Here is a 21,167-nt window from a genome sequence, read left to right as displayed (position 1 = left end):
GTATTAGAGCTGTTAATAAAATGACTCGTCCATCGAATATGAACTCCTTCAGACTGTGTGATCCCTTTAGATAAAGTTGTACATGTGTTTTGTGTTCTACACATTAAATTTACACATTAAAAGTCCGCGCTGAAGTAAAGTGATAAAAATTATATTTCGAATTTCAAGAATTTCGTATTGGGTATTCTATTTTATGTATCGATTTGTAGTTCTCAAAAAGGTACATTATTTATTTAAACCACGAAAATTTGTTACATATAAACGCCGAACATAAGCTAAAGCCTAATTTAAAAGGGTAAGTAAAATCACGTGGAAACAAATTCTAAGCTTTGTCATTACTGAGGCATGTTAGAAAGTGGTTATCGTTATGGGAGACCAAAGTTAAACGGATATCTCTGAATGGAATATAAGTGGTAAATTGTACTGACTGTTAAAAGCATTTGCGTTTGATAGGCAAAACTGGTGCTTTTGATAAGGGAATCGTTGCACCCGGTGATTGATAATAGCCTGCAAATCTTCAACCATTCCGTTACAAACTCTCAAAACATGATTCCACCAAAAACGTGGTTGGGAATCACTATTAGGTTGGCAGAATCAGTGCATAACGCCGGGAAACTTTTAATTAGAAAGAAATTTCAAAATTAGGATTTCTGATCAGACTTTAAAATTGTTGGTAGATTTGCTTGCGGCTTCGCTATCGATCGCCGTATTTTCCTATAGGTTCGCCTCAACACTACAATAATAATAATCAAAAAACCTGCATATCTAATTTCATGCTAACGGTCTCATGGTTAATTTTCCTTTTTATGTTTCAGGCGCAACGGCCGCAATTCAAACTGACAGCAAGGCTGTCAGTTATTTTATAGGATGTGAAACACTGTCAAACGCTGTTTAAATTTTTAAACTTATTAATCAGTAATTATTATCACGTTTATAGCAAAACCATTTTATTGAAGTAGCCGGACTGATAACCAATTTAAGATATGTCTAAGATTTAAGGAGAAATAATGTTTACATTAATTTGTACCAATGAAGCTTCCGGGTTTCCAGGGTTACCCGGCTGCGGTTGTGCGTCTTTGCGGGCCGGTCCACGTGGCCTTGCGACAGCTGATTTAGGCGATGGACGCGGTGGTTGGAATTTAGAGTCTTCCCCAAATAGACCTTTTTTCGCGTCCTTTTCGTGAGAACGATGCCTAGGGGCACCAGGATACTCTCTCTTTTCGATTTCACTAGGAGAATGAGAACCATGGTGGGGTCGATTATGCTGTGTGTCCTTTTTCCGTTGGTCTCGTACTTTCATAGGCTTCTCGATGTCTTTTTCATCTTTCGGTTGATCTTCGTTGGGACGATTTCCATCTGAAGCATTTCGTCTTTCTTCATCGTTTGTAGCCGGTGCTACACGATCCTCGGAAGCATCTCGAGGTTTCTCGGAAGATGGCTTTTGGGCATCCTCGATAATTTCGGGATTACGTTTGTTCGGGATATCATCTTGTTTCTGATTTTCATCGAACAGTTCACTGGAAGCTGGCTGCTCTAGCGGAACTAACACATCCGCTTCACGATGGTCAGTTGATTTATGTTGCAGGATAGCTCGATCATACAGCTCTTTCGGGAAACTTACAAACGGTGGGTAAAGAATGCGTGGAAACTCTCGGCGTTGAGCTTCAAAGTACGGAGCCAGATTCACTTCCGGCACTTGGTTGTAATTGTAGAGTTGATCGAATTCGTATGGTATCTTGTGCTGGACTCCTTTGGACGAATGATATTCAACAGGAGACTCATTTTGATCGCGTAAACTTTCGTGCGGCTTGGCCAGAGTAGCAGCAAACAGCGCCAACAACACCACGAAAGTAGCTTTTCCCATTGTCGGTATAACTGATTCGATCTCAAAACAAGAACTGATGGTGATTTAGTGGAAACTGGCCGTTTTTATAGTCATTCTCGGCGGCCGATAAATACCAAAATCGTGAAGTATCGAACTTTCCTCAGTACTTTCCGTCAATCAATACAAACTCAAATACAAATATTCCATGTTGAGATATGAATGGGTCAGACGCGTTAAGGGCACGCGGTGACAGCACGTGTTTGGGCGAGTTTATTAGAGTTATATTCCATTCGTACCAAAATGTGAACGTTAAAATAAAGTAACTATATACGTATTCATATTCGTCCGAAGAAGTCCGTCTTGCTGCAACGATTTATCGGTTTCTATGCGGAAGACATCAGTTCGAATCCTGACAGTGTATCAACTTGATTATAAAACTTAAAAATGGTGCTTAATATGGCTCTGTCCGTTCTTTTAATGAAAAAACGACTAAATACCTTGTATGAAGAGAATCAATACGTAAACGAAAATAAATAAGAAAAGTACATTTAATTACTATTACGCTTGGGTATCTTCTTAGGTGCACGTACTTATCAATGTTCAACTTCAATGTTTTGACGGAATGAATTTATATTTTTATTTGCAAACGTAATATTTGTTTTATTGTTGAACAAAACGTGCGAAGAGCACGCGTAGAAAACAAACTTTACTTTACAATCATTCCACACTATTTACAGTGGCACCACTTGAGCTGAGGCAATGATTTGTGGAAAGTACTGGGGAAAGTTCGATACTTTACGATTTTGGTGTTTATCGGCCGCCGAGAATGACTATAAAAACGGCCAGTTTCAACTAAGTCACCATCAGTTCTTGTTTTGAGATCGAATCAGTTATACTGACAATGGGAAAAGCTACTTTCGTGGTGTTGTTGGCGCTGTTTGCTGCTACTCTGGCCAAGCCGCATGAAGCTTTGCGCGATCAAAATGAGTCTCCTGTTGAATATCTTCCGTCCAAAGGAGTCCAGCACAAGATACCATACGAATTCGATCAACCCTACAATTACAACCAAGTCCCGGAAGTAAATCTGGCTCCGTATTTTGAAGCTCAACGCCGAGAGTTTCCACGCATTCTTTACCCACCGTTTGTAAGTTTCCCAAAAGAGCTGTATGATCGAGCTATCCTGCAACATAAATCAACTGACCATCGTGAAGCGGATGTGTTAGTTCCGCTAGAGCAGCCAGCTTCCAGTGAACTGTTCGAAGAAAATCAGAAACAAGATGATATACCGAACAAACGTAATCCGGAAATTATCGAGGATGCTCAAAAGCCATCTTCCGAGAAACCTCGAGATGCTTCCCAGGATCGTGTAGCACCGGCAACAAACGATGAAGAAAGGGGAAATGCGTCAGAAGGAAATCGTCCAATCGAAGATCAGCCGAAAGATGAAAAAGACATCGAGAAGCCTGTGATAGTACGAGACCAACGGAAAAAGGACACACCGCATAATCGACCCCACCATGGTTCTCATTCTCCTAGTGAAATCGAAAAGAGAGAGTATCCTGGCGCCCCTAGACCTCGTTCTCACGAAAAGGATGCGAAAGAAGGTCTATTTGGGGAAGACTCTAAATTCCAACCACCGCGTCCATCGCCTAAATCAGCTGTCGCAAGGCCACGTGGACCGGCCCGCAAAGACGCACAACCGCAGCCGGGTAACCCTGGAAACCCGGAAGCTTCATTGGTACAAATCAATGTTAACGTAGTCGCTCCATAAGTAGTTTCTTTCTTTCAGCATGTCGCAGTAAAGCTTAAAATAAATGAATTTATTTTAGTTTGAAATGATTTACTTTTTACGATACTTTTAAATCCTTGAGCGGACGAGCGTCGTCATTCATCTAAATAAAAAATGAAAATAGACGTGGGGAAAAAGAAAAAGGAAAATGGAATAGAAAATCAACTTGAAATGAAAGATTCAAACGCATTCGAATAGATTTCTTGCCGTGGAAAAGGGAAAAGGGATATTATGTGTCTACGTCCATCGGCATTAGAGAGGAGAATGTTTCGGTTCTTTAAATGTCTATAAAAAAGCCCAGTTATTTTGCCTTTAATAAGTAACAATTTATTTCGATTATTCACCATTTCATTGTCGATCGATCGTTCGTGAGAGACTTTACAATGTACGGTTGTGAGTAAAAGTTTTCTTTCTGGTTTTTGCCAACTCAAAACAGCTCACGTCCTGTTAGCGTGTGTTTTTTGTTTAGCTAAACTATTTATCGAACTTTCAATACACGTTCAAACACTGTCTGTGGCCATGCATATACCAATGATATCTTTAACAGCTCCTATCGCTTCACGCGGAGTACGGCAAAGAAAGATGGAAGAAAGAATATCTTCCCGCACGGCACCAGTTTCTTTTCTCGTTTTGTATATTTTTCGATCTCTTGCGCTATCTTTAGTGAATCCTGCGACCCCAAATCCACGCCGAACATTCTACCTAACCTAGTTGTGTGTTTTGCTTGCATGCTGCTCTCGATGTGTAATGTTTTCTAACGGGAAGTGCACTCCCAGGCATTGGTATTCATTTTCAACCGTCCAACTAGCTACCTACTGTTAGAAACGATAGAAAAATGGTAACGAAATAGGATTTATTACTTCCATTACTGTGAAAAGCGGAGCTGACAGAGGATAGCTATGAAACATTCTCAATTCGTTGTGTGCACTCGGAATCTGGTTATTTAGAAATAACAAACCATACATGCAAATTCGGGCACAAGAAACGCAAGTTCAATGGGTTGCGAATAAGCATAGGCCCCAGCAGCGACGCACCTACCACCGTTCTTATCCCTCTTCCACTTAACCCCCCGCAAAGTTCTTATGAAATCAGTTCCGCGCGCGTATCTCACTGTCCGGGCTTCCTGAGGCGCTTTGGGTTTTTTGCTAGAACTTGTCTAATATGTACAAAAGCAGGCACAAACAGGCGATCCGGGAGAAACACCAACAATAAACAGTAACAATAACATCGGTCGCCCGGGATCGGGGTACACTTTTATAGCTCCGTCGAGTATTCCTCCGAGTTGATGGACAGCTTTCGCCAGCAAAGATGCTCTCCGCCCGGGTTGGCCGTCACGTGGCCGTTGCCGTTGCTGATGAAAATATCGCGATTGTAACCAAGTGGACGTGGACCACCGACACCGTCTGGTGGACATTCTGCTCTGCTTCCTTCTTGGTGGTACGATATGCTCTGCTTTGAATGTACCGGCACCATGCCGTTTGCGGCCAGCGCCAGATTCAAGTGGTGCACACCATTGTTGACGACACCTTGCAGGACAGTTGCCTCCGGATGTGGCTGCTGTTGCTGGTGGTGGCCATGCCGTTGGTGGTGGTTAGAGTGCGCTTTGGCCAAAGGATTGCGCACGATGGCCGCCCGACCGAAGGCCCCGTCATCGGTCGGCATTATTTCTATCCGCGACGAAAAGCTGTTGTCGGAAGTCTTGCGTGAGCTTGGCATCAGATCGGGCTGGTTCCGATCGTTCGCCGGTCGCTTGTGGTCCATGGTTTGGGAAGATTTGCGAGAGTTGGCCATAATGCGGGGTGACTTGTCGTCGGTGTCTGCGTGCGCAGCGGTCGTTTCCATCCCGTACCCATTGGCACCGGCATGACCAGCACTCGAGTGGTGCTTATAATGAGGATACTTATCGACACTCATGTCCTCTTCAATGGCCGAATCACCAAACACGGAGCCACTGTAGTTGGGCGAGTTACTGCCGGCCGTGGAGAGATTCCGATTCGACGAGGCACCATACTTTTGCGAGTGCGAGTACTGGCCCTTCTTGATCGAGTTCGTATAGTCTTTAGTTCCGCGCCGCCGCAACGTGAAGTCGCGCTCACCGGTGTCCTCGCACACCGACTTCCACTGCTTCCAGGCGTGCCGTACTAGTGGGTCCGCGGGTCCCCAGTCTTTCGATGGCTTGGTCGCACCGTGTATCATGCTGAAAATGTTGTAATCGACCTGCTTGCTGATTTCCACGCAAGCCAGCAACACGATGACGGCCAAACTGAACACCACCGGTAGCCACTTGGGAAAGTAGTCGATCAGCAGATCGTTGTCGTAGTAAGTAATGGACCACCAGCACAGCAGCGCTATCAGCAGCACCGGAATGGAGCCCCAGATGAACAGCCAAGCCCTCAGCACTGGGCGGCCGAGTGAAAACTCCAGATCCGTGTACAGGTTCTTCGAGCCGTACACCCAAATGATGAGAATAATCTCGAAGATCATCGCGCACACGATCAACGCACCGACAATGCGCGTGTCCAGTATCCGCGGGAAAATGTAATTTGGGCACAATAGACCCGCTATTGCGACCACCAGCCCCGCCAGACACACCGTGTAGTTCGGGTGCTTGCGTATAATCCGGGTCGACGTGTACACGTAGATGGCAATCGAAACGAGCGACGAGACAAAGATCATCGCGTAAGACAGGCTCGGTATTAATCGTTGTACGGTCGGGTCCGACTCCTGCACCGTTATGGCTCGATCGTATATCACGGTAAGGGTGCTCAGCTCCGGATAGAAAGGGTGCGCCTCAGTAAAGTTGTTCTGATACTGGAACAGGTAGAACACTACCGCGATCGATGTGATGAGGACGTTGAAAAATATGTACACGAATGATGTCCTACGGTGAGAAGTGAAAAGAATAGAGTTAGAAACGGACACATTCAACTGCTAAACACTAACGTAGTGTAGAAATCTTGTATTATTTCTTAATTTTTATTTTTATGATCGGGAGATATAGTTTCGTGCTTCTGAATGCGTTGAGTGTCACACATGAACTAACTTGAGTAATCTCCGATTGTGCGGAAAACTTTGTCAATGAATACTTGACGATTTTTTGTAAACACTGCTCGACTGCTCGAATTCGTATACGCGTACTTTTTCGAAAAGATATTGCTACGACGAGGTCGCTACAGTAGTGCGGTCAATTGAGGCCGCATACTTACTTGATGGCATCACCTTTGTAGAGAAACTTGCCGGTCAGTACCGGCACGGCGCCGATGCCGATATTGAGCGAGTAGATCACCTGCACCAGCGCATTGAACCAAACCGTGCTGTCAGCAAACGATTCCGGGTGAAACGGCCAAATTTCCGGGATGTACTGTTCGTTGATCGATTTGGTCACTTCCCAGCCGGTTTCGAAGACCAGAATTATCAACGCCACGAAACCGAACAAGTAGATCGATCTTCGATTAATTTTGCTGCTATGCGTGCTTTGGGTTTTTACGAGATCAAAAAAAAAGGGGATTCGGAATCATTGTAACCGGGGCCACACACACATTGCTTTTGAAGGCAATCCACTTACCACACCATTGAAATGACCCACAGCAATATTAGGCTCAACGCCAGCAAGCCAAAGTACAGCGAACTTCTCCACACTGGACGTAGAAATGTTAATCTGCGAGAGAAAGCGAGAATATGGAAAATAAAAGCCAAAGCCAAAATATAAAGTCAATCTCTATGCGAGAGCGTCGTCGGACACAACGGAATACTAATCGACCGTAAAGTGCTTACTTCAAACATTCCTGTCCACTGCTTTGCTGTACGTCATAGCCATTCTGAAAGAGGACGACAGTAAAAACCCATGAGTATTGGGAGAGAAAGTAATAAGTAATTGGCACTACGAAATGCGTCGCTTTTAGCGGTAAGATTACAAACGATGACTCACGTAGATGGCTTGCGGGTTGATCGTCACCGACTTGGAACACTCCCGCAATGGCACAGATTTGAATGCTAGCATTCCGATGTAGAGCAGTGCAATCACGGATTGCATTGATGTCCATATTGCCGCCAGCCACGATGCAATACGTCCTACTAAACTAGCACCTAGAGTGGAGTAGGAAGCGAATTGTGTATTTAATAATTTAGTGTTTTAATTCTACTGTGTGTTGTTGCCAAAGACATCTGTCATGTTATTAATAACATTGTTTGAAAGGTATCTTACCCTTGAGGAAGGGAGCAGCGCGCCACATGTGCGCCGAACCTTGTCCAAGAAATTGCCCCAGCGAGATCTCGAGCAGTACCACCGGGAGGCCGACTAGAAGAAGCAGTATAAGATAAGGTACTAGGAAGGCTGAACCGTGCTGCTGCAGTTCTCGGGGAAATCGGACCACGTTGGCGAAGGTGAGGTTCAGGCAGAGGCATAGTATCACACCGCGAAATATCGATGATCTTGACTGCAAAAGAAAGTGAAAACGAAAGATTTCAATGAGTGATCGCCATACGAACCCCGCGCGTTACTATCTGTTTAGTGTGATGAATGTAGTCCATACTGATACTGAGTACCATTCGAAAATTATTCTTCATAAATTTCTAATAAACAACAATGAAACAGTCAGCGATCGATCTCGATCTCATTGATCTCAAGTGGAAGCAAGTTTGGGACGAAACATTTGAACCTTAACCCGACCAACTAATCGAATCCCCAACACAAGATATGTTCACATTCGGTGGTCTTTAATTGGCGACTGATGTTGTTAAACGTAGCTCCCCGAATGAAGTTTTGTACTTTGTAGGAGTTACACAGTGTACACGCTTCTGGCGCTTTTGTGTCACCTGCTTACCTTCTTGTAAAACCGAAACTGCTCATCATCCCTTGTATAGTAAAGATAGTCCAACAGATATTTTGCATTCGTGGCATCCATTTTCTTCATACTGAGCCGCAACGAGCTTTGCGTGGAAGAAAATTCGTTTTTCCACAACACGCGGCGGCAATAGGCGGCCAGCGGCAGTTATTTAATATGACTCCAAGTTTGGCCCAAGTTTTCAGTTTCGTTCAGCGTTCGCACTGGTTGAACAGACACACACACTCTCTCTCTACAGCTCTCCAGCTGGTACACAGTGGCGCATTCCGCGGTTATTGACAAACAGTTTAAAGTCTATTAATCTCTCTTTCGCCGGTAGAAGTCTGTCGTGCGCGGCACCGTTTGCCCGGCCGTTTTGGGTTTAAAAGCGGTTCCGGTTTCATGGCTCTGTTACGTATGCAAACGGATGTGGACAACCGCTTGGCGGGCTAACCATTCGATGAACGACTTTTGGCTGTGCGCTTGAGCAACATTACGCATTGAGGCGCACTTCGTTTAGCTTCGTTTGGTCTGATCCTCGATCACAAAGCTCCGACGGAGAGGCCTTCGATTTAAGTGTCTCACTGTTGATACGCCAAGGAGAAGGAATCTTATCCGAGAGCGAAGGCGGATCAGCAAGTCAGCTTCGTTCGTTTCACGATCCACCAAAGATCACTGGTGTTCACATCGATCCGATGCGCACTGCACTTGTCTCACACGCCAATAATGCGGCGGTTGCACCAATGACCTCGGTGGTGGAAGACAAACGACGGAGCTGTGGTCCCGGAAACCACCGCTTCGCAGCTGGAACCGTTTCCGATTGGCCCACTGCTGGGGTTCTGCGGCAGTGCCAGGCGGCATAATTAACGATTAGTGTGCATAACGAGGACAGCCCCTCCGTTTGTTGCGAACGGAACACTCGCGCGGAGACACTAATCAGATTTTCGCACACCTTCGCATAGTTAGCATCGCAGATGGGACGCAGCAGCAGCAGCAGCAGCAGCAGGACTCTGCGGAACCGTGGAGACCGAATCGAAGTGATGATGAGAGGGGAAGCGTAAAACACATAAAGCATGGCATGGCCGTGAACAATGAACCCCGTGCCAGAGTCAGCTTGGTGCAGTTTTCTCCGACCGCAACCCGCATTCCGCGGGGCTCAAGAAACATAGTTGCGGATAGAAAGTAGGGGACACGGTGCCGTCAAATCTTCCAATTAAGAGTGTAGCTGACAAAGTTCCCTTTCTTCGCCAAACGCGCCCCAATGCACTGGCGAATCGGACACACGATGGGATGATGGGATTTCAGTTTGTTTCATTTTATTAGTAAATTACTTTCCCATTTGCCTCCCACCATGCTGGATGCAAATGCCCACGCCAAGAAGCCTGAACGAGGTGAATGTCAGAGATGGCGTAGTTCCCCTGTCGTGTCGCTCGCCGCCGAGACGAAGGTTCCTCGCCTGTCACGCATCAGCTGAGCAGGGAACCGCGCATGTATCGGATGCACATCGAGATCAAGTGGCCACCGGTGCGTGAAATATGTTACAGCGGTTTCGAAGTCGAAGATTCCCTCTCCCCGGGGGTCTGGGGACAAGATGTCGCTGCTTGCTTGGCCACCTGTTTTGCTCACTACAGCCAGCCGGCCCCTGCCGGTGGGAACGAACGCAATATTCGAAAGCCGCCTTCGATTGTGTTCCGCATTGTTTCCATCGGTTGCCGGACCGACCGACAACCGGACCGGAGTAGGAGTAGTGGTCGGTCGGAATCGGCACCCGCGACGCCCATGCTGTGTGGGGAACTTTTCTGAATGGCAAGCTACTGCGCAGGAGGCGTTAGAGTGGCCATCCTAAAGTAACCTTCACATTATTGACATTCGTCACGCCAACCCTCGTTAAGTGTGGTTCCGTGTTGACTGGAAGTGAGTGACTTTGGTTCTGTTCGTGGTGTTTGGATCGATCCCACGCATCATCATTGGCATGCCGCACCGTGGACACTAGGCAACGAATTTCCATGGACAAAGTTCCGGACTGGACCATATGCATCGTGGACAAAGTATTGTTTCTACTTTTCCCATCTCTCGAAAGGGGCGATCTCAGTCTGTCGACGAATTGGCCATACGCTTGTTGGTTAAAACCGGAGCCGGAGAGACCAGGTAACGTGTGGGTGTGTGTGCTCGAGTAGAATGGAGTAAAGGGTGTCTCGGTCAAAAATTGGTCAACTTCAACCTGACGCATTATTTTTCAAAGTGCATCAAAAAATCCTGTACATCTCTCATTTTAAAGATGTTTTTGTGTAGTGTTATACATATGTAGCGACCTCGTTATAAGAATATTAAAAAATCGAGCAGCACGGTCGAGCAGCTTCGTCGAGCAGCGTTAAAAAATATTATCAAGTATTCATCGACCGTGCATTCTCCGTGCAATCGAAGATTATTCAAAGTAGTTTATTGGTGACTCTCAACGAATCCGGACATACAATTTTTTATCTCCCGATCACAAATATAAATATTAAGAAACAACGAGATTTCTACACATATTATTCGATTTTAACATTTGCGCTTCATTTGTGGAAATGGCGTCGAAACAAGAGGAACATCGTATTAAGAGCTTGCACCGTCAGCAGGAAAATCCGATCTACCCGAACGCTAAGTTAGCGAAATTGTTGACTGTGGCCAAATCAACGGTCACCAATGTATTAAAAGTATTCGGAGAACGTTTGACGACAGTGAGAAAGACTGTATCAGGTGGAAGTCGGGCCCAGGAGAACGCGAAAACTACGATACGAGTGATCGGTTGTTTCAAGCGGAATCCCAAACTCGCAGTCCGATATGTCGCAGGCAAGCTGGAAGTAACGTCTTCAACCGTGAATCGAGCTAAGAAACGAGCTGGTCTAGCGTTTTACAAGAAAGTAGTGACTCCAAATCGTGATGACAAGCAAAACATGTCGGCCAGAAAACGATCGCGGAATCTGTGCATAGAGATGTTAACGAAATTTTCTGCGTGATGGAGGATGATGAAACCTACGTCAAGACAAACTTTAAATAGCTTCCTGGACAGGAGTACTATACTGCAACTGAAAGAGGAAAAATGGCCGATATTTTCAAAAACATAAAGCTGTCAAAATTCGCAAAGAAACATCTCGTATGGAATCTGTTCCTATGGTTTAAAAAGTGGCATTTTCTTCGCGATCGGGACCATCAACCAGGAAATTTATGTCCGAGATAAACATCTTTTTCCTTTCCCAAAAAAGTACAAAGGTTCTTTTCTGTTTTGGCTGGGTTTCGGCATCTTGTAATTATGGAACTGGAATTTTTTTTTGTTGACCAATTTCTGACAGGCTCACCCTTTAGAAAAATAAAAACAACCTTCAGCAACTGGCACGGCCGTGCCCGGTATGCCGCAAACGGGTTTCTTGGGTTGAAGATTCATTCATCCCCGTTCTTGATGTCATCTCCCCCACCAAGAACGGAGTGGACGACGGAGCACCCGGCATTGCGTCACCCGCGGCCATGGTCCGGTGGTGCAACAACACACGCAACACCAAGCAGGTAGGATGCGAATCGTGTCGTCGTCAGTTTTCCGGTAGCCGATTATGCAAAAAGTCAGATGAACGAAAATGGATGGCAAGCAACCGAGATGGAGCGAGTATTGATAGAAAATGAAGCAAACGGTGGTCCACATTAACCGCCCCAGAAGCTGTAGCACCTCTTGGATAAGAAACACAAGACGCCGATCACAGTTCCATATTCGTGGGGCATATCAAAATGTTTCAAAGTTCGGTAACGCTTACGACTCCGCCATTAACGAATTCGGCATTCGGCTTCGGGAGGTTCGGAAATCGAACGCGACCCGCACTACGATAATGGCCTGCGAATTGGCCAAACATTTAGTTTCAATGGCAGCGGCGTTTTGGGCCCGTTTTTCCACCCGTTTGCCCCGTCCTAGGTTGTGGGAAAACGATCGATTTACGATCTCAAACAAACGATGGTGTAATTCGCTCGCGAGTAACTAGTGAAACTTTTCAATTATCTCACGAACGAAAGCAGCTTCCGAGGAGCGAGGCTGGGCGGGCTCACAAATTAATTGTTGGCAAGCAATTTCTCATAACCGCGATCCGCGGTTTGTGTTCATTAGAGTTTGGCACGAAGTTTAAACCCCGAACATGCGCGGTTCCCTCGCGCTTCCTTCGAGAAGGCGAGAAGAAGTAAACTCAAATAAAGTACGGCGCAGATTTGGCAAGGCGCGTTACTTTCTTGACTTTCTTTTCTCTTCGTTCGGCGGCGGGGGGCTGGGGGCTGGGACCTCAACTCAAGGCTCTGCGCACTGCGTCGTGTGGTGCACTTTTTGCACTTTCGAGGATTGCGGGACCGGATTGATTCTGACGAAGGTTACGAAGGCGGGGAAGAAGAAACACTGCACACACATGGACGAAAGCACTCTGCACAGGTTGTCGATCGGCAGGCACCCCGCCGTGACCGATCGCGATAAATATGTCGGTCGACTGCCAAGGATGCAAGGTGACCTTTCCTCCGACTGCTTTTACGTACACTTTTGTGCCATTCTTTCACAAAATCACACCACTGAGCGGGTCTCGTCCCGCATTCTTCTTGGGGCACGGTTACAACTCTTTTCGGCACCGGTCCGGGCGGACGACCAATTTCCAAAACCTTGAACCACTTGTATTTGGTGCCGCCGCGCGCGCAATTCACTTGTCACTTGGGGGGCACAGCGCCACGCGAAGAGCGCGAAGGCTGCGCACGCCAAACGCGAAAGACGCCGACACAAAACAAAACCGGCGTGCGGCGCCCTGATGTTGCACCGTCCGATTCCGAGCGAAGACTGGAGCGCGAAGGCCACCGCCGGCAGCGTGCGAGCTTCTGACGCCAGCCGGTTAACGGTGGTGGCCACCCGAAAGCCGAAGTCGGAGCCGGAGGCAGCGAGGTTTGGTTCGCCCGCGATGGGGCGAACGATGAAAGGGACAACGAAACAGCCCAGCGGTGGGGTCTGTGATCTGCTGGTCGAGCCGAGCCGAGAACTAAAGGCGCCTGTCTAGTTATTGTTCAACATGATTCGCTCAGTACTTTGTAATGGATAACTCCCGGCTGATCCCACCATATCAGCACCCGCCAAAGATCAATCTCCATAATTTTGCTTAAATTAATAACTGAGTTATGAACATTATTAACTGAGTTATAACATCCTGTGCATTTGATGGAACCACTTCGGTGATTCCAAAAAACGCAGCTCGGCCCGAACGGTGGATTGTTTGTCGTACCGAGAAGGTGACCGGAGACGAGCGCGTCGATTGCTGACAAAACACCCGTCTCAGGCACACTGTCGCCCTCCACCACCCAACCAACGATCGCCGTCGCCGTCGCGATCGTCATCAAGCCCAGAACTACATCGGGTCGGGCTCCGCGCTTCGGTTTACTTACTTTCTGCGTTTTCACTCATGGCATTCCGCAACCGGGGAGACTCATTTGGGGGGTCGCCTTCGTCGACAAGGTTCGTCGCCGGGCGACCGAGAATATGCTGCGTCCCCCCCAACGGAAGAAAGAAAACAAACGCCGGGGGGAAAAAACATGAAAACAGCAAACCCATTTCCCAGCCCGAACTGGGTCAGCCCGGTTGGTTTGCTTGCGTTTTAATCACGTCCGCGCGATGTGTCCGGGTGAATGGTGTTTGCCGCGCGCGTTTCGCAACGTTCCGGAAGCTCGTTGGTTTAATTTTTATCACAATTAATTATGAAAAGGCCGGAGTAGAGCGTCGCTAATTGCAGCTTAACGCCAATTGACGCCTCTATTAGGTGCTGTTGGATGCTGCATTGCATACGTTTGGGGATACACGGGGACGACCACGTCTCATGATTCGGATTGGATTCCCCTCCCAAAAGCACCTTCCCACGCGGGCTTTTAAAAATGCGATGAGTGGCGCCCCTTATGTGGTTCACAAAAATCAGCCCCCCGGATAAGGGGACCAGAAGACAGGCTCACGAGAGCGATAATGAGGGCTTAAGCCGGACGTAGACGACGCGTGCCACGGAGGACCGGAGAGTGGATTCTAGTTGGCATTGCTGAATATCTTATTACGGTGCGATGGTTCCTTCCCATTTGTGCTGACCACTGCGCGCCTGGCCTGGCTGGGTGGTGTTCTATCGGCCTACTGCGGGGCTTGTGTGTGTGTGGCCACACCGCCTTCCTCAACACCTTCCCGTTCGTGTGGCATGGCATGTCTTTCCGCTTCGGTTAACTGCTCGAATTCCGGGGGTCTTGCTGCACGAACTGCAATATGCGTGCGCGCCGAGAGCCTGAGGCGAGCCCTTCGCGGAACTCGGCAGCTTTGCACTTTGCAACGCGAGATTGAGTGGCGCAAACCGAACTGAAACTTGAGCCTACAGCGCACGCGGACGCAAGTGTGTTAGGGCGCAGCAGAAGGTGGGGATCCAGGGACCAATCCGGATCGTTCTTGTCCAGTGCGTGGGACACATCAAACGGCGGTGCGTTATATCATTCGCCCACATTGGGCCGCCCAGATGGTGCCGTAATACGCTTCCGGTTTTGTTTTGTCCGTACGAACGCATAGAAGATGGGCCGCAGGCTCTTCTCTCTTTCCGAAACCGAAACTTTCTCCCCGGCGGATGAGTTCCGGCGGCGACGCGATTTGTATAATCTTCCGATTTAGAGGTAATCAAATGATGATGGCGACCACATGTCCCCCCCCACCCGTGGCATCGATTTTTGGAATGCCGTTAAGGGCGCCCCCCAGCGGGACGACCTTTTCCCGCTTCGTTAGAGCCCAGTGTCAACACATGCGCGGCCGAGGTCCGTGCCTCGTGTCTTCGTCCCCAATCCCACGATTAAGTGGCGGCTTATGAGGCGACGGTTGCAGCGGTGCTCTCTCTCTCTCGCTCGATACGCCTCTTACAATTAGTCGAAGCAGCGCGACACACCCACCCGTTACTCGCACGTGGCAATGGCGAGCGCGTATTTGTCGCTGGCGCAAGCATCTTTGGTACTGTATGTAAAGTAATTCAATTACCCCCCCGAAGCAAGCGACAAGTGGCACCGGCGTCCCCAAGCCGGGGGTTTACGGTAGAATACTAGGGTGTTCATTAAGTTTTGCGGGTCGATAGCAGAGAGCGCTGCTATGAGTCTAATTTTTGTTTGTTATATTGGTACACTCTTCATATGAACGTATGTGAAGTTTCATTTACATAGGTCACCAAATTTTTTGTTACAATCCATTTAGTATCGACGTGTCACAGTAATTTTTACAATGGAAAAAATCAACTGTCGTGCAGTGATTTTATTTTAATTTTTGAAAGGTTTAAAAGCAAAGGAAAATAATGAACGAATGTTGAACGTGTATAAGGACTCTTCGCCTAGGGTTAAAAGGGGGGTTTCTGAGTTTAAACGCGGTCGTAGTAGGCTTCAAGACGATCCATGTCAAAAACGTCAAAAAACAGATACAACACCTGAAAACTTAAAAAAATTCAGGATATCGTATTGGAAAATCGTTGAATCACTTAAGGAGATTTAGTATAAGCCCTAGCTATCTCATTGAGTAATGTAAAAAATATTTTGAGTGAAGTATTGGGTTTGAGAAAACTGTTTGCATAATGGGTACTGCATTCGCTAAAAATGGAACAAAAACGCATTTGAATGCATCTTTCTTGACAACATTTTGAGCGTTTTCGATAGGATAAAGTGGATTTTGTGCATTGAATCATCATTATGGGTGAGACTTGGGGCTGATGAGCTGATGAGATGAGACTATTGATGATCACTAAATTAAGTTAATCACAAATTAGTTGCTGAGGTGGATCAGAAGATTGTGCAGACAATAATGGCGCGCATTCCATAGAAAGTTCGCGATTTCATTCGACAACCAACAAAATAAATTTATGAAATTTTTCTGTTAAAGTACAATAAAATACCTTCATTTTGACACCTTGACATGTTCCCTAAGTCAAACCAACCCCTAGATAGAGCTAATGCAAGTGTTCCCGATTCTAAGTGGACAATACTTTATGATCCTGAATCAAAGCAAGAGGCTAAAAAGTGGTGTGAACCTGATTCTTCGGCCCCGAAACGAGTTCGTGTCCAGAAATCACCCAAAGAGTGTGTTAGCATCAGTTTTTTTGGATGCGAATAAAATTTGAAGAAGGAAAACAACCTTTTTCATCAGGGTAATGCACCGTGTCACAAGAGCAAAATTGGCAATTTTTTGGAAATGGCAAAAATACATGATTAAAGTTCGAATTGTTGGAGTATCCACCGTATTAACTAGATTTGGCCCCTGGCGACTTCCATCTGTTTTCAGACCTAAAATAATCATGCGTGAAAAGTGTTTTCCATCAAATGATGACGTCGTAAGCGTATTTTGAAGGCGTTCCCAGTTTTTCACTTTAGGGATGGAATTTATAAATTGAAGTCTCGTTGGAACAAGTGTATTGAAGAGCGTTTCAAACCATAAAAATGTGTCCTTCTCACCGACCCGCAAAACTTAATGAACACCCTAGTAAAACATTGGGCCACTTTTTGGGTTCTCTGAGGGATCTCTTCTCGCCCTAATAAAGCATCGCTGCGCGTATAGGACACCACACGGGTTGGTTGCATCGTCGCGGTTTGCCATTTTCCGAGCACCGTCTGCGCCCCCGACCGGTGCAGGAGGATCCGTGGCCGCTAGTGTTCACCTCTATTGTTTCTTTGTGTAGCGCCCGGCGCGAGTGCGTGAGACAGTGTGCCCAGCGGGAAGGTGAAGCGCCGAAGCGGTGAAAATAAAATATCATAATGACCAAAACCAGGCCTGGGTCGGGCGGCGGCGTCGGATGGGAAACTACTGCACATTGAGCCAGTAGCTTTAATTTAATTTAGAAAACGCCCGGCGCTTTTCCATCGCCGCTGCTGCGAGCACAATTTGCGTTCGAATTGGGGTGCAGCACGAAGGCAGGGCAAACAAGCAGCAAACAAAAAAAAACGGTGTTGCTCTCACAGGAACTTGTACTTTTCACCGCGAGTTGCCCTTTTCTCGCTCCATATGCTCATCACCCTGCGGCCGGGTGGTTTGCCTTCAACGACGCTGTGGTGGTGTCGATAATGAGTTGGCATCAGGCAAGCCCGGCGCGCCCATCAGGCCCCTCGGAAACCCATCGGAAACAGAAGCAAGAGCGAAGCAATGGAGGAGGAAAGCAAAAGTCCATTCGGTGGTGGTGGTGGTAAATTGAGCTGGCCGTTCGAGCATTGCGTGTGGTTATTTCACACTTTCGTTAGTCGCTAACCGGTGGCCGAAATTTGCAATCCACCTACACACCTAATGGCTGGCCGCGGCACAAGGAACCCGAATGGTTTGGGCAACTTCTTAGCTTTACCCCATATACTCGTAACAAGGCACCGACAAAGACACGAAAAGGGGCGCGCAATCGGTCCTTAGCACATCCAGCCAGCGTTTTATTGTGCCAATGCGGTGCGCGCGGTTATAAGATTAGAGCGCGCCATGACTGACCGTGGCCGATTGACAGCGAAAGGGGTGCCTCCGTTTTCACCGCGGAACGGGAACGATTACGATCCGGAGTGCGAGACAAACTATCGGATACACTACGCAACGAACCTCAAAAAAAAAAAATACATGTGCATTTAAACAGATTTTGGTCTCAGAGCATTTGCATACATTTGAGGCCGAATCACCTCGAGGGTTCTACTGAATCGCGAGGCTACAAATGATGGTGGCCGGAGCCGGCTCTATGCAACGAATTGTAGCCTCAGCGGAGACGTGTGAATTTGCTCATTAAAATGTAATTATCCTGCGTTCTGTTGCATCCTTTGCGGTACTTTTGCAGTCACCATTCTCGGCTGTAACCGCCGTGGACCGAAAAAGGTACCGACAGCGGTGATAACGATGTGAGAGCAACCAGAATCATTATAACGAAGCAGAGCTTGCCCGGAGCTATATGGCGTGGTGTGAAACTTGGGACAAAGAACGGAACCCGGTCCAGACCCGGGGTAAAGATCTTCTGCCCCAGAGGTGAAATTTCGTTGACCCACTTTCATTCCTAGGATTGCTTTCGAGAACACGGATTAAGAGCTAGGAAAATTATTAGGAAAGTTTTGTGCCAGTGCAGTTTAAAGCCCTCAAATAATAACTGATCGGTTGAGCTAACTTAACTCAGCCTTGCCAATCGCAAGAACTTTTTTCAGTACAAACTGATCCACAAATACGTAGCTAATTGGGCAAATACGATGAAAACCAAGTAAATAAACTTAAATAAAAAAAAAACTAAAACTTAGTAAATAAACAGAATATGATGCGAGCGAGTGTCGTCGATTAAATCGCAGAATATAAATGGAATTGGCCGTTGGAAACAAGAAAATCAAATTTTTGCACAAAAGTAAACCACCATGTGGCGTGCAAGTTGCACGCAAGCGACTCGAGCCAACGTGGTTTGTGTCTTTGCTATCTCGAGTTTAGCTTAGACTCACTGAAAGACCGCCCCGAAAATCATGAGCCAGAAAAACCAACCCAAAAACCGTTTCTACGTTTCGAAAACCTGCTTTTGGGGGGCTTTGTTTTGATTTCCTGCTTTGTTTTGGTCTCTCGATTCGCATTACCCTCCCTAAGCTCAGAGCCCGCCCTAACGAAGCGCGGCGCAGTTCCGCATCATGGGACCACAGCATCAGCATCATCATGATGCCGAAAATCCGGTTTCCCCCGTCGCCCGCCGCCGTGATGTAACGTGAATCGACTCATCCGCAGTGCCGGGAACGCACCCGCGATAGCAGATAAGTCGCGGTCCATAGTTTGACGATGAAATCATGTTTCACGATCATCCGGTGATGGTGATCGTGACTTTGAAGCCCGTTTCTTGCTTCTGCTGCTGAAACTGGTGACTCATGCTGAATGACCCCCCTCCGAATCGACCCGCAGCATGACCCCTACAAATGACGTCAGGTGTATAACAAGGACTTTTATTGCATTCCCCTTGGGCGCCTCTCTTGCGCGCGCCAGCAACAGTTGTTCCGACGCACACGATTACTTGTCGCAGCAACAGCTCCGCATGTTTACATGACCAACAAGCGCAAACGGAGCCAAGTCTAGAGCAAGGCTCGCGCTCAAAGAAGAGTACTTTATCGCTCTCCAACGCAAATAAACCCTTATTGCGGGTGCTTTTAGGTAACCGAACCAGGCGACGACATAATCTGCGCGGCTTGAAAGTAGAATACCAAACCAAACACAACCAGCTCACAATGGATGAATTAAAAGTAAACCAAACGGTCCGCTATCGGACCATTTACAAATACACTATCAAACGGTAAAGCTTAGGCCGCGCTCGATGCATCACACGATCGTTTGGAAGTTTTGTTAAACAACATAAGCAAACGATTCGAGTTGAGATTTATAAGCATTATCTGCTTACTTTGCGAACAAACGAGCAGCAGCGTAATGAATGTGATCGCAAAACTTTGATCTCCATTTCCAAATCCAACATCATCAATATTGTTCAGGGCAATCCGTTTGGTTTTTCGAATCGAGTAAACAGTCCACCACGAATTACCGTTTAATGCTCCATATCATGAGTGAATTGCTAACGACTGTTTATGCTCATTAAAAACGCCAATGTCAATACACGCGCGTCTCCAAATGTTTTGGGCGTTCAATTGCACAAACCCGGTCTTCGAGCGCGACCACAAACATTCCGTTTATTGCATCGGGAAACTTTGCATCCCCAAGAGACACGTGAAGCGCGTGATGTACAGGGTGGTCAAATAAGCGTTCTCTTTTTCATTTGGCGATAAAAAGAGAACGACTCGATATTTTTCGATGCTTAAACATTTATTTAAAAGGTTGATCATCAAATTTAAGTGTGAAAAACAATTTCGCTCAAATGTCCACCACAATTGGCTTCGCAGTAGCCCAATCGATCGACCCACTTTTTGGGCACTTTTTCGACTGTCTGTGGTCCTATCTCGGCAATGGCAATTTCAGTGTTGATGTTGTCAATAGTTGCTGGTTTGTTGTCTTTCACCGATCCCCAACAGATAATAGTCCAATCGTGTAAAATCGCAACTCTTTGGAGGAAAAGTCACAACACCATTTCTGGCGATTATTCGCTGTCGGAAAATGCGGCGCAACCAATCGATCGTGGCTGTCGCTGTATGGCAGATAGCCCCGTCCTGTTTTAACCAAATGTCAACCAAGTTCTCAGCTTCAATTTCGCCCTAGAACCAATCAGCCAACATGGTCCTGTAGCGTACGCCTTCGACGGTTCCGGCGGCTCCTTCTTCATTCATTGATACTGCGGCTGATGGTGCCGCCAGACCAAAATCCGCACCGAACAGTCACTTGTTTTGCATGCATTGGCTTCTCTTGCACGACGTGTGGATTTTCCGAACGACAATTCTGCTTATTAACATAGCCACCGAGGTGGAAATGAGCTGAAATGGAATGAGCTTTTCAAATATCGTACCGTTTGATTTAAGACCTACCATTTTGGAAGTAAGTTTTTAATATTTCGCAGCTTTCTTCAAGCGTTTAGCGACCCATTTCGTAAATTTTTAAGTGTTTACTTAATGTCTATTATTTCCAGAATCAAGTTTGACGTTTTAAACATCAAATAATAGGTAGTTCCAAAAGAGAACGCTTATTTGACCACCCTGTACAAGTTTCGCTGTTTTCCTCCGGGGTTCCTCTGTCACGGTGCTTTTCCACCCTTGTCGGAGATTATTGATTTTCGGTCAG

General features: G+C 46.8%; 1 protein-coding gene across 2 annotated transcripts in view; it reads right to left on the bottom strand.

The window, feature by feature from the left end:
- Positions 1-3,928: 3,928 nt before the first annotated feature.
- Positions 3,929-21,167, bottom strand: part of LOC128269173 (sodium- and chloride-dependent neutral and basic amino acid transporter B(0+)) — a 40,218-nt gene continuing 22,979 nt past the window's right edge. Inside the window, exons 1-7 of one of the 2 annotated variants that reach the window (XM_053006559.1) lie at positions 8,438-8,522; positions 7,819-8,050; positions 7,543-7,700; positions 7,389-7,432; positions 7,180-7,272; positions 6,821-7,087; positions 3,929-6,495 (exon numbers count right to left, since the gene is read on the bottom strand). In XM_053006559.1, coding sequence (XP_052862519.1) covers positions 4,869-6,495; positions 6,821-7,087; positions 7,180-7,272; positions 7,389-7,432; positions 7,543-7,700; positions 7,819-8,050; positions 8,438-8,518 — 2,502 coding nt within the window. In that variant the 5' untranslated portion in view covers positions 8,519-8,522 and the 3' untranslated portion in view covers positions 3,929-4,868. Of the gene's footprint in view, positions 6,496-6,820; positions 7,088-7,179; positions 7,273-7,388; positions 7,433-7,542; positions 7,701-7,818; positions 8,051-8,437; positions 8,523-21,167 lie in introns of those variants that run through there. The other variant, XM_053006558.1, reaches the window with a different exon arrangement.

The sequence above is a fragment of the Anopheles cruzii genome, chromosome 2 (assembly GCF_943734635.1).
Source record: "Anopheles cruzii chromosome 2, idAnoCruzAS_RS32_06, whole genome shotgun sequence".
In the NCBI taxonomy this organism is placed as follows: Eukaryota; Metazoa; Arthropoda; class Insecta; order Diptera; family Culicidae; genus Anopheles; species Anopheles cruzii.
The sequence above is the reverse complement of the archived record's forward strand: the minus strand, read 5'-3'. Positions and strand labels throughout refer to the sequence as shown.